At 35.9% G+C, this 12,619-nt stretch overlaps 1 protein-coding gene across 10 annotated transcripts in view; it reads right to left on the bottom strand.

Annotated features, from left to right (window-relative positions):
- CSNK1G3 (casein kinase 1 gamma 3) overlaps positions 1 to 12,619 on the bottom strand; it is a 105,035-nt gene that overhangs the window by 70,499 nt on the left and 21,917 nt on the right. For all 10 annotated transcript variants that reach the window (XM_027076808.2, XM_053220363.1, XM_027076807.2 and 7 more), the window contains exon 2: positions 3,703 to 4,130. In XM_027076808.2, coding sequence (XP_026932609.1) covers positions 3,703 to 3,880 — 178 coding nt within the window. In that variant the 5' untranslated portion in view covers positions 3,881 to 4,130. The remainder of the gene's footprint in view (positions 1 to 3,702; positions 4,131 to 12,619) is intronic.

The raw sequence follows: 12,619 nt of genomic DNA, 5'->3' as shown, positions 1-12,619 counted from the left end.
AATTGGCTAGCCCCAGCAGGAGTAGTCTCTCTCCAGTCAGAAAGATTTTTTTTTAAAAAGGTCAAAATATAATACACAATAAAACACTATATTTTAGCTAGCTATGTCTGTTCTCATTCAGTACCTATCAAAAATATTTCCAGGGGCGCCTGGGTGGCTCAGTCAGTTGAGCATCCAGCTTCGGCTCAGGTCATGGTCTCGCGGTTCGTGGGTTTGAGCCCTGCTTTGGGCTCTTTGCTGACAGCTCAGAGCCTGGAGCCTGCTTCGGATTCTGTGTCTCCCTCTCTCTCTGCCCCTCCCCTGCTCACTCGCTCTCTCTTTCTCTCTCTCTCAAAAAAAAAAAAAAAAAAAAAAAAAAAAAAAAAATTTTTAAGAAGAAACTTTCTAGGGGTTTTTGATGATTGTCTAAGCTAGAAACAGATCAAAAACGCACAGAATGCAAGCCTTACCACCATACATATAAAGATAAAATAAAACAAAAACACATTGAACATTTCACTTACAAATAAAAATGTACTCTCAATTACTTAAATTTGATTTTAGATGATTTGCAATGGTTACCTATTTTTTTTTAAATCTCAAGGTCAAAGTTTTATGCCACTTTTTTTTTTTTTTAAATCAGTACTTGTATGAGTAGTTTCAACAGTGCTTAATACTGTCTCCTCCTGGGGCATTTAAAAATGGCTGGCGGGGGTGGGGGCGCCTGGGTGGTTCAGTCAGTTAAGCAGCCGACTTCGGCTCAGGTCATGATCTCACGGTCCATGAGTTCGAGCCCTGTGTTGGGCTCTGTGCTGACAGCTCAGAGCCTGGAGCCTGTTTCAGATTCTGTGTCTCCCTCTCTCTGACCCTCCCCCGTTCATGCTCTGTCTCTCTCTGTCTCAAAAATAATTAAACGTTTAAAAAAAAAAAAAATTTTTAAATGGCTGGGGGAAGGTATTTGGGGTTGTGCATGGAGTTACAACTTTTATTTAGTGCTGAAGAAGTCATAAGTTGTAAACAACATGAATATCTGGGACAGTCCTCTCTGTAAAAAGAACTGCCTAGCCCAATGTGCCAACAGCATCTGGGTTGAAAATTCCTTATCTATAACACGTATACCTTATATTCTTTCTCACCCAACACTAATCACAAAAATTTTAGTGCCAGGAATCAAATACACAAGATGTGTCTTTAATGTAGTTTTAAAGCAAGCACTTTAAGAATCCAAACCACGTTTCAACATCAGCATGTTTATCCAGGTATACAAACCATGTTTCAACAACTGTTTTTATAAAAGAAATTATTTGGGGCCTTTAAAAAGGGAGTAAAATGCCACTTTATTTAGTATCCTGTCAGTAAGAAGGAATAAAATTAATAAATTAGCTAAGTATAGATATTATCTATTTTATAAATATGCATAAAACACAAAAATAGAGTATAGAGAACACATTTAAATAAATCAATTTATACAAATATACAGCAAATAACCCTAGACAGATACAGAGATTCAGATAGATAAGTAGATGACAAATGGATGGATGGATGGACAGACTAATAAATCACCTTATTCCTGTTTCCAATTATTCACAGACCACAAAGGGGTATTTTACTTTTTCACTATATGCAGCATATATAGTTTCAATATAAGGTACACATAGTTTCTCATATTACCCCAGTTAAAAGGGCTAGCTAGAATTGTTCTGTGTGTTTATACACACACAGACGTGCATACATACACTCAGATGTGTTCGTAATAATATACGTATTTATTTTGAAATAAATTATATGTAACCACTTCTAAATAAAAATGGCCAAAGCACTATAGTAATAACAGATCCACAAAGAGAGATAAGGTACACACATACATATAAAATAATGTGCACCTGTAAAACTAGTTCATATATATATAAATAAATACACTACAATAGGCCATATTTTTTATTTTAAAACAGAACAAGTATTTTAATATCTTTTAAGCATGCAGGTCAATGCTTTCCTAAAATATGCAGGTATACTGATGGGTCCTTTTACATGATCGTCTGAATTTTATCTTCACAATCAACTAAGAAGGAGCAGTAATTCCATTTTTTTAAGTTTATTTATTTTTGAGAGAGAGAGAGTACATGTATGTGCATGCTCGAGCGGGGAAGGGGCACAGAGAGAGGGGGAGAGAGAGAGAATCCCAAGCAGGATCCTTGCTGTCAGCATAAAGTCAGATGCAAGCTCGATCTTACAAACCATGAGATCATGACATAAGCAGAAATCAAGAGTGGCATGCTTAAGTGACTAAGCCACACAGGTGCCCCTTTTTGTTTAAGTTTATTTATTTATGTTTGGGGGGGGGTGGGCACAGAGAGGAGGAGAGAATCCCAAGCAGGAAGAATTCCATTTTCAAGTTGAGGAATTTGAGGCCTCAAGTGGTTAAATGACTTATGTTTTCCATAATAGCAAGAACAATTTTTATATTTTTCCAGTATTATCAGTGCCTAGTCATGCTTCATACATGATGGACAGGCAACACGCTTTGAATAGACGGATAAATGGAGCTCAGAGTTAGTAAGTAAATAACCTAGATTTTCTAATTCCAAAATCAGAAACAGTCAAGAATTTTAAGATATCTAGTTCAATCTCCTAAAAAGTAAACTGTGAAACATTCACCCTTCCAAACATTTGAGTCCCTACTAAAATGCAAGAGTCTGCCAAACACGTCAATCACAGCTATTTACAAAGTATGTCATTGGCTTTTACTGGCTTGCTTCATTCAAAGATTTAATGTGCCTTAACAACACAAAGTAGTATTAAAATGAAGGGTGACCTACAAATTCAGGTGTTTTACAAGATGAAGAGAACTAATCGAATAGATAAACACACAATTGGATTTACTTCTTCTAAGTGGGATTGCATCTAAGGAAAATTGTGAAACCAAGTTTTTCCTTTTTCCTTCTCAAGTTTGCATTCTCAGTGGTCCACTGACCACAGCCTCAGGGTACCTCAATATTGACGCCCATATAACCATACTACCCTCTTCTGATTTCTCTTCACTCAAGAAAGCCACATCTCTACTGTTGCAGGAGTTAAAAACCTAGATTTTAGTCCCAAATATGTCATTAAATTGCTGTGTAACATCTGGCAGATAACTTTCCCTCACCGAGTTTCAACTGCCTTTAATGTAGAGTTAGGAGATTTAATTAGACCAATGTTTACCAAACCTGCCTGATTAGAAAAAATAAACTGAATCAGCACCTTGTGTGCCTTATTAAGAACATAGATTTCTGCGTGCCACTCTGGATGTATGTAAATTTCACTGTTTTGGGTTTTTTTGGCAGTTTCAGTATATTACCTTGACGTTAAGCCATACATATCCTCCTGAAGTGATCAGTTAACTAAATGTTTTCAAATCTGAAAAAGTAGCCTAAACATCATTCTTAAAAATACACAGCAAATGGCACCTTATGGGGTGTTTTTTATCAGCTTGTCGGGGCTTGAAATTTACTTTCTTTTTACTCATATTCCAGATGGGTGATCTCAAGTAAATACACATTCTTATAGTAGGGAATTCCTTACAAACAAAAATACAAGTACATAAGAAATTTCCAATATTTATGTTCTTTAAAATTACCACAGGTAAACAACTAAACAGTAACTAAACCATTTTCATTAGAAAGTACTTTTAGCTTTTAAAAAAACGCTTCAAACATAATGGAATAAACAAAATAGTCTTACCTAATCGTAATTCTCCAAAATTGCCACATCCAATTTTTTTTCCAACTCTAAAGTTAGGTCCAACCATTAAAACTCCAGAAGATGAAGACCCAGTTCCTCGAGTATTGTGTCCCGACCGACCACTAGGTCGTGCCATTCTATCATCTGATTTGTCCTTGTCTTTCTTTTTATTATCCATATCAAGTTTGCGGTACTCCACTTTGAATTCTTTAATCAAGACAAGCACACTGAAATAGGGTATTGTGAGAATAGGTACATCACTAGGTTAACTGTACCAGGTGGGTAATTGTTAACATTCAAATTGCAGTAGGTAGTCTGTTAACTGGCGCGTGTTCATCCCATTCGTAAAATTTTTCTCAGTTGTCCTTTCAGCAAAACATGTCTTCCAAATTATCCTTTCAACGATGTAAGCTGATATTCAGAGAGAGCTAAAATATCAAGAAAGGAAAATTGGTCAGCTTAGAGAATTAAAAGAATGTGTTCTGGGGAAATTAATAACATTAAGTTTAGGCAATGGATTATTGCAATTTATGGATTCCCACTTAAATCAAACCACAGGAGACTTAAAGTGGCCATTACTATCTGTCCTATACTTTAATACCAAAGAGATCACAAAACCAAAGAAAAAGCATTAAAAATTAAAAATGTAATAAAAATGTACTATTTCATAAGCTAATATAATACATTCACTAACTTAAGACCTCCCAACTTAAAATCATTTCAATTCTTACCAGCAAGGCAATATAAGATTTTCCATTTAAAAGCAGAAAAAGAGAATACATTTTGCAAATTAGTGAAAGACTTTACTTAAAATGTCCTTCCACATGTCCATACACAATAATTCTCAAGGTCTTTCTGAATATACATTCTCATTTGATCTTCATTATTTCAAATATTTATTACCCATTACCTATATACAGAAATGTACTTCAGAAGTGGTAGTACAAAGAATATTCTTGCCACCCATCACAGGAAACAATTTTATTTTAAGATTTTATTTTTAAGTAATCTATACACCCAAAGTGGTGCTCGAACTCACAACCCTGAGATCAAGAGTCACAAGTCCACTCACTGCAGGAGCAATTGCTCACCCTCAGGAAACAATGAACTCTTATGGAACATTTGAACTAGACTTTAAAATATAAATGTAATTTCACAAGATTAAGAAATACTGGCAGGAATCAACCTCATGAAGTAGAGAAGGGTGATATGTTTTCTAATTTTCTAACATATACATGAAAACAGTAAAGGTCAAAAAAAAAAAAGTTTTTGGAGGAGGCTTCCCCATTCATCTCCCCTAGGAATTTCACCCACCTAACATGCCTCAATTCTGCAAGCGTAAGCAATCCTCCTACTTTTGTTTGACCAATTTGAGTGGATTCCTACTCTGCAACTAAAGAAGCTTTGACGTCAAAACATAAGAAAACCAGGAGGAATATCAATATCATGTCTTATTCCTATTTCTGAAACTGAGTACACAATGCAATCACAACAGAAGTTGAAACAAACAGTATTTTCTGATCAATTTCCAACAATCCCTCAAATATGCAACTAGTTCTAACACCCAATGTGTTTATACATTTTCTTATTATATTTGCCATACTGACAGTTTGCAGATAAAACTGTAAGCCTCTGTTTGGTATGTGTAAAACCAAATAAGTTCTACACATACTGTTTACTCTGTTTCCAAATATAATAAAATAACTGATACTGAAACTATAACTGTAAAAGTGGATAAAACTTAGGAAACATCTTTTTCAGGCACTGGATAATAGGCACTGTGGTCTGTGATATCTGAGAAAAAGGAAATGCATAACGTCAGTCCCACCTTTACCCAAGCTCTCTAGCCAGAAATAATTTTGTGACTACAGCACGAACAGGTGAAACACAGATAGTACAAAGCGATCACAGATCAGAGTCACTGCTGAAGCAAGTGAAATTTGCAGGACATGGTAAACAAGGTGAGGCAGTGGTACAGTGCTGGGGGGTAGGTAGTGGTAGGGCAAAAAACTAGACTACACATATGGGTGGCGATATTCTAGAATATCTAGTAGATCATGGCTACTATGGGGTTAAATGAATAATGGACATACTAAAGGCTGCACAGTGCTGGGAGAGCTTTAAGTTCCTATGTAGTCATGATGGAGAAATCTCAGTAATGTCCCAGGAACTGAGCTGACCCACCACAAAGGCCAGGTCTTAAGAGTAAGGTCCATACCTTAGAATCAGAACTAAGCTAGACTGGCCCAACTAAAGCCTAAAACCAAGCCTAGATAGGATTAAGAATAATCCAATTAAATTAACTCCATTCCAGAAACTCAACAAACTTAAAGAGACAAAAGACCCGGACTCTTAACAAAGTTGAAATCAAATGTCTAGCACACAGTTAAGAATTACCAGAGATGCAAATAAACAGATTTCCTGCACAGTCAGGAAACCAAGCTGTCAAAGGAATGAGACTCCAAGATGACTGATACTGAAATTAGAAAAGAGGTCTTCAAAACTACTAAATAGCCATTAAATTTCTATTACATTTAAAAAAAAAAGAGAGAGAATGGGGCAGAAAAAAAAAAAAAAACATTTTAATAAATAATGGTTGAAATTGTCCCAAGTTCCATGAAAAACATTAACCTACAAATTGAGGAAATGTGGAAATTTCAAAAGGTATCAAGAGCACTAGAAATCAGAAATGCATGGTATTCATTTCCTTTAAAAATACTGTTTGAAGCACAAATAATTTCTCAGGGTCATTTATAACAAAAATGGAAGTAAAATATATGGAAACACACATAGGGGGATGGTATATGAAATTACATTATTTTCAGATTGTTATATTGGTGAAGAATAATGTGGTTCAATATTAAGTAGCTACATATATATACATGTATAAAGAACACGTATACATATAACATATATATATATGTATTTTAACACTTAGACCACATATAAAAATAAATTACAATATTGGTGAGGAATAATGTGGTTCAATATTAAGTAGATATGTATTCTAACACTTAGACCATATATAAAAATAAATTACAATAGAATAGCCAAAAAGCTAAGACAAAATATAAAAATAGTAAACAACATTTCATTAAAACAAAAGAGAAACAAGATAGAGAAGAAATTAACAGCAAGACACTAGACTTAAAAATATACATAAAATGAAAATGGACCATTTTCTCAAAAGTCAAAACTAGTCAGACAATATAAAAAAGCAACAGCCAACTATATGCATCTCTAAAAACAACTTCAAATACAAAGACACAAAGACACTGAAAGTAAAAGAAGAGAGAAAGATATACTATGCAAACAGCAAGTATAAGAAAGCTTGAGAGGCTATATAATATTATCATACAAAGTAAATATCAAAACAAAAGAATATCTCCAAAGATGTAGAAGTCCATTTCATAATACAAAAATATTAAATAGAATGACATAAAAGTCATAAATATGTATGAGCAAATTAAACTAAAAACTAAAATTAACAAAACCAAAACTAAAAAAACTAAAGGGAAAAGACAATGATAGTTGAAAATGTTAACAATGTAGTTTCAGTAAATGATGAAGCAGAAGACAAAAATATTAGGATGTATACTGATAGAGTAGATCAAAATATTACCATCAATGACCCTGTACTATTTACAAAATACAACATCCAAAAACTGCAGAATACTATTTCCTTTAAACATTCACCAAGAAAGATCATATGCAGTACCATAATTTGTGTCATATAACTAAAATATTATAGAGCATATTCTCTCATCAAAACAGAATTAGGGCACCTGGGTGGCTCAGGCAGTTGAACCTCCAACTCTTGGTTTTGGCTCAGGTCGTGATCTCACAGTTCGTGGGATCAAGCCCCAGGTCAAGCTCTGAGCTGACAGTGCAGGCTCTGACAAAGCAGAGCCTGTTTGGGATATTCATTTTCATTTTCATTCTCTCTCTCTCTCTCTCTCTCTCTCTCTCCCCCTGCCCCTCTCCCACTTGTGTTCTCTCTCTCTCTCTCTCTCAAAATAAATAAATAAACATTTAAAAAAAACAGAAGTAAATAAGGAGTCAAAAATTATATATCTAGAAAATCCATAAATATTTGAAAATTAAATACACTTAAATAATTCATACAGTGAAAACCAAGTCACATGAGAAATCAGAAAAAAACTAAATGTAATAATGAAACATTAAATTGTATAAGCTGCAAATAGATCAATGCTTAGAACAAAATTAGAAGCTTTAAATGCCTACATTAGAAAAGAAGTTTTTAGGCAGTGATCTAGGTTTTCTTCTTAAAAAGCTAAAGAAGAGCAAAATAGAAATACTTGAAGTACTTTAATACAGCCATTGTTAATATCCCATGGACGTGTACATAAATATAGTTTCAATGAATGAACACAGGAATTCTCAGCAGATAAATGACAAAATATCAAACAAAAAAATGCAAACTCAAAGACTCATATCTGAAATGAAAAACTAACTTCAATGTATGCACTTAAGAGTAAATTGCATAAAGCAGAACCAAGTGTCGATGAACCTGAAAGGAGATCCAAAGAAATTATCCAGGGAGCAAAATCAATAAAATAGAAAATAAATAATAGAGAAAGTAAATAAAGCCAAAAAATTCATTCTCTGAAAATGGTCAATAAAAGTGACCTAGAAAATTTCCTCCTAGAAAAAAGGACCAAAAATAAAAAGAGAAAATCCACAAAAAACAAAAAACAAGAATGAAAGAAGGAATATCACTGAAGAACTTATAGATTTTAAAAGGATAAAGGATAATTATGAGCGACTTTATGCCAATTAATTTGCTAAGTCAAATAAAATGGACAAACTTCTTGAAAAATCCAACATATGGTTACAAGATGAAACAGAAAATATCAACAGCTCTGTGTATATATATATATATATACACACACACACACACACACACACATATATATACATATATTTTTTTAATGTTTATTTATTTTTGACAGAGAGAGAGAGACAGAGCATGAGTGGGGGAGGGGCAGAGAGAGAGGGAGACAAAGACTCCTAAGCAGGCTCCAAGCTCTGAGCTGTCAGCGCAGAGCCAGACGCGGGGCTCGAACTCACAGACCACGAGATCATGGCCTGAGCCGAAGTCGGATGCTCAACTGCCTGAGCCACCCAGGCGCCCCAAGCTCTGTATATATTTTAAATTTTTAATTTTTTTAGAAAAATCTCTCAGATATTCGAGTGATGATTCTAGTTATATGAAGTTCTAGAATCGGCAAAAATGAGTTGTGGTGACAGAAATCACATCAGTGTTGCCTGGGGTGTTAGGAAGTCTGGTTGAAAAGTAACATGAGGGAACTTTTTGGGGAAAGGAAATGTACACCATAACTGAGAGGATTACAAACGTGAATACATTTGTCTAAACTCATCAAACTATACTTAAAACCTCTGTATCATATTATAATGTCAGGAACACTTCAAAGTATGACTTTTATTTATTTTTTAAATGTGACTTTGGAAAATAACCCACATCCAAAACAATTAATGCTTTAGCTGAAAGTATGTTTTCTCCCTACTATAACATTATCATAAAAGTTATCTTAAAATGTTTTTTTTAAAGCTAAGGAACATATCAGTATTTTATTTTAGAAGTTTTAAAGGGCCCTTCTATACTTCTATTACTTCTAGAAGTAATTTTCCTCTTATAATTTTTCATGTTATTTTCAATATGTAGCTTTTTGTTTATATTTAATCAAACACCCAAAACACATTCAATGTATAACAGGAATTCAAATAATAAAGTAAAAATATCCCTTGGGATACCCATACCCCTTGTCCTTTGTCTCCCTTACCTACCCAGAAGTAATAACCATTAATTACCTTCAGTTTGGTGTGTATGCTTTTTTTGTAATGCCTTTTTTATAATACATGCATAGCCTCACAAAATGCACTATTTCTAGGTCTGCTGTTTGTTTTACAGAAGTCCTTGTGAAACCTCTAAAGTACCAAACCTGCCTGCATTTGAAAGTGTTTCATACATTAAAGGGCTATTATTGCCCTTTCTCCTTCGTACCCCTCTACCAGACACGGACCAGGGAGGACCAAACCAGCATAACGAATGGGGGGAACAAAGAGTCACGAGACAAACCCAAATCCCTTCCCCAAAGTTCTGGAGTCAAGAGCCAAACCTGAAAGAGGGACGTGGGGAGACAGTGGTAGAAATAAGCAATCAATCAGCTTAAAACTGAACTTCAAAATTGCAACAGGTACTTTTAATACCTGAAAATAAGTCCACTGCTAAACGTGAACTTATCTTATAAACATGTGACAAGGAAGCAATAGAAACTCACTGAGACGCCATCTATGAGTGGCAAAGGGTTGGAATAATCGAAGTAGATATATGATAATACTGGTTAGTGAGAAATGAAGCTGTTTCCTGTTTTACTCCATCCAGGTCACCACATTCAAGAAACTTCATAACCCTGTAATAATAGATTTCTTAGTCTTTAAAATATTTTTAACAAATTAGATTTTTTGTTAGAATATTCTCTTACTAAGGATCTCAAACAGTGCTAGTACTCTCCCCTATTATAGCAACTGTCTAACAGTGTTAGAATTGCCTACAAGTGTGGCTATGCGCTAGAGCCACAAATTCCAAGCCTGCTGCTTGTTTTGAACAGCCTGCAGACTCAGAATGGTCTTTACATTTTTCCATGGCTGGGGGAAAAAATTAAAAGAATGATCATATTTTGTGACACATGAAAATTACATGACATTCAAATTGTATTGTTCACAAATAAATTGTGTTACGGATGAATCCATGTTTATTTGTTTACATATCTCCACGGCTGCTTCATGCTACAAGAGCTGAGTAGTTATGAGAGACCATATGTGGCACTCTTACCCTTTCCCACGGCTGCACAACGCAGCACAAACCACAAACTGCTGGGACTGTCACGCTTCTAAAGCACAGTGGAGTGAGGACTGTGTATTTCAAATGAGACGGCAAAGCAATGTGTTTATTTTAGCACTCTACTGGAGAATACGGTACACTTGGACGTGATCAAAACTACTAGCTTTCTACTGCACTATAACAAATTACCAAAAACTCAATGGCTTACAGCAATACACACTTATTAGTTCACAGTTTCTGTGGATCACAAGTCTGGGCACAGCTCAACCGAGTCATTTGCTCAGGGTTTCACAGGCTTCATTCAAGGTATCAGCTAGGCTGCATTTGTATCTGGAGGCGGACGTAGGAAAGATTTCTCTTCCAAACCCCTACAGATTACGGGCTGAATTCACATCCTTGCCATGGATAAGTAAGGGCCCGTGCTTTTTGCTGGCTCCCAGATGGAGGATACCCTCAGGTCCTACACAGTATACCTACAGTTCCCAGAAGCTATCTACAGTTCATTGCCACATGGGTTTCTCCAACATAGCCACTTACTTCTTTGAGTCCCCAAAAAGAATCTCGAGCTCCAATTTTCTATGTAAGGTCAAATAACCTTCCCTCACACCTAAGTCCCAATCTTTGTACCCTACTCCAATATGCCAGTTCTCCCAGGTCTTGGGAATCCTTGCTATATCCTTCTAGACCTCTTTGATGCTACCTGCCTACGGAGGATTAGAAAAAAAAAGTCTTGGAACACCGACTAGTTGTGAAGGCTTGGGCAAGGCTTCATCTATGCTTCTCTTATTAACTATAAACTTGAATTACACCAGGAGACTTCTAAGAATACTCTTACATTATGTGCACTATTTTAACTGCCTGTTGAATTTGATGACAAGTACTCTTATATGTAACTTTGTGATCTCTGAACCTAGCACACCACTGGGCATGTAGGACAGTCAAGAGATAGTGCAGATTAATAAATGAGTTCTGTCTCTAAACATTTCCAGGTTTCAGTTGCACGATTCCAATTTAGAGCCCTCCCAGGTACATATCAGCAGACTCCCTAACATCAGGCTCTTTCTTCGTTCATCTGAAACACCTCAGTGAACCTCATTCTCATATGCCAGTCAGTGCGCTACCAGAGCTCCCAAGGATCTCCTGGATGAGAGGGCACTCCCCCGCCTGAAGTACTCTGTTAATACTGTCTGCGTTTCTGCTTTCCATACTGACTCATCCTAGCACCAAAGACAAATCGGTTCTGAAAAGTGAAGATATTTTTTCAGCTATAACACCAGTAGACCATGAGTCACAAATCCAAATGTCCAAATGAGTAAGGCAGATAATATACATGGGTGAATCAAGCAGAGAATAAGACAAGAAGAAATACTGGGGACTAGAGCAAACTGGAAAGCGAATCCCCATTCCAAAGGGGCAGCTATTACTCAGCTGTAAACAACTGCTGCCATTCAGGAAGCTAGATGTTCCAATTTTTCCAGAAAACCCAGAAGCCAATATTTTTATGTAAAATTTCTATCGTTGCTATTTGCTGAGCACTTACTATGCTAAGTACTTTAAATAGATGAGCCCATCAATTCTCAAAACTGTAAGTAGGATTACAACGAACCCCTACTTTTATCAAGAAGGAAACAAACATGTAAAGGAATCGCACCACCATGACCAGCATCAACAAGTCTGTATGTGCGTGGTATAGCTAGAACATGATGAACAAAAAGTAGAATTCCTGAGTTCATGTTATTATCCACTTTACCTCCTAGTGTATAGCCGCTACCTTTCTATCTGGATCTGCAGCATGGGACTGTTCCCTTTTGCCAGCCTATATTCTCAGTATCTACAGCACCTCAATGTTGCCAGATAATAACCTGAACCAACCTGGGGTAGAGGAGGGAACTCACCATTCAACAAGCCCCACAAAACTCACCATTCAACAAGCCACAGAAGACAACAGGTGAGGGAGCCTGGGTGGCTCAGTCTATGACCCTGATTAAACAACCCTGTACAAAGGAATTTTCTTTTCCCCTTTTATAACTT

Source organism: Acinonyx jubatus, chromosome A1, assembly GCF_027475565.1.
Source record: "Acinonyx jubatus isolate Ajub_Pintada_27869175 chromosome A1, VMU_Ajub_asm_v1.0, whole genome shotgun sequence".
In the NCBI taxonomy this organism is placed as follows: Eukaryota; Metazoa; Chordata; class Mammalia; order Carnivora; family Felidae; genus Acinonyx; species Acinonyx jubatus.
This window is presented reverse-complemented; position numbering and strand designations above follow the sequence as displayed.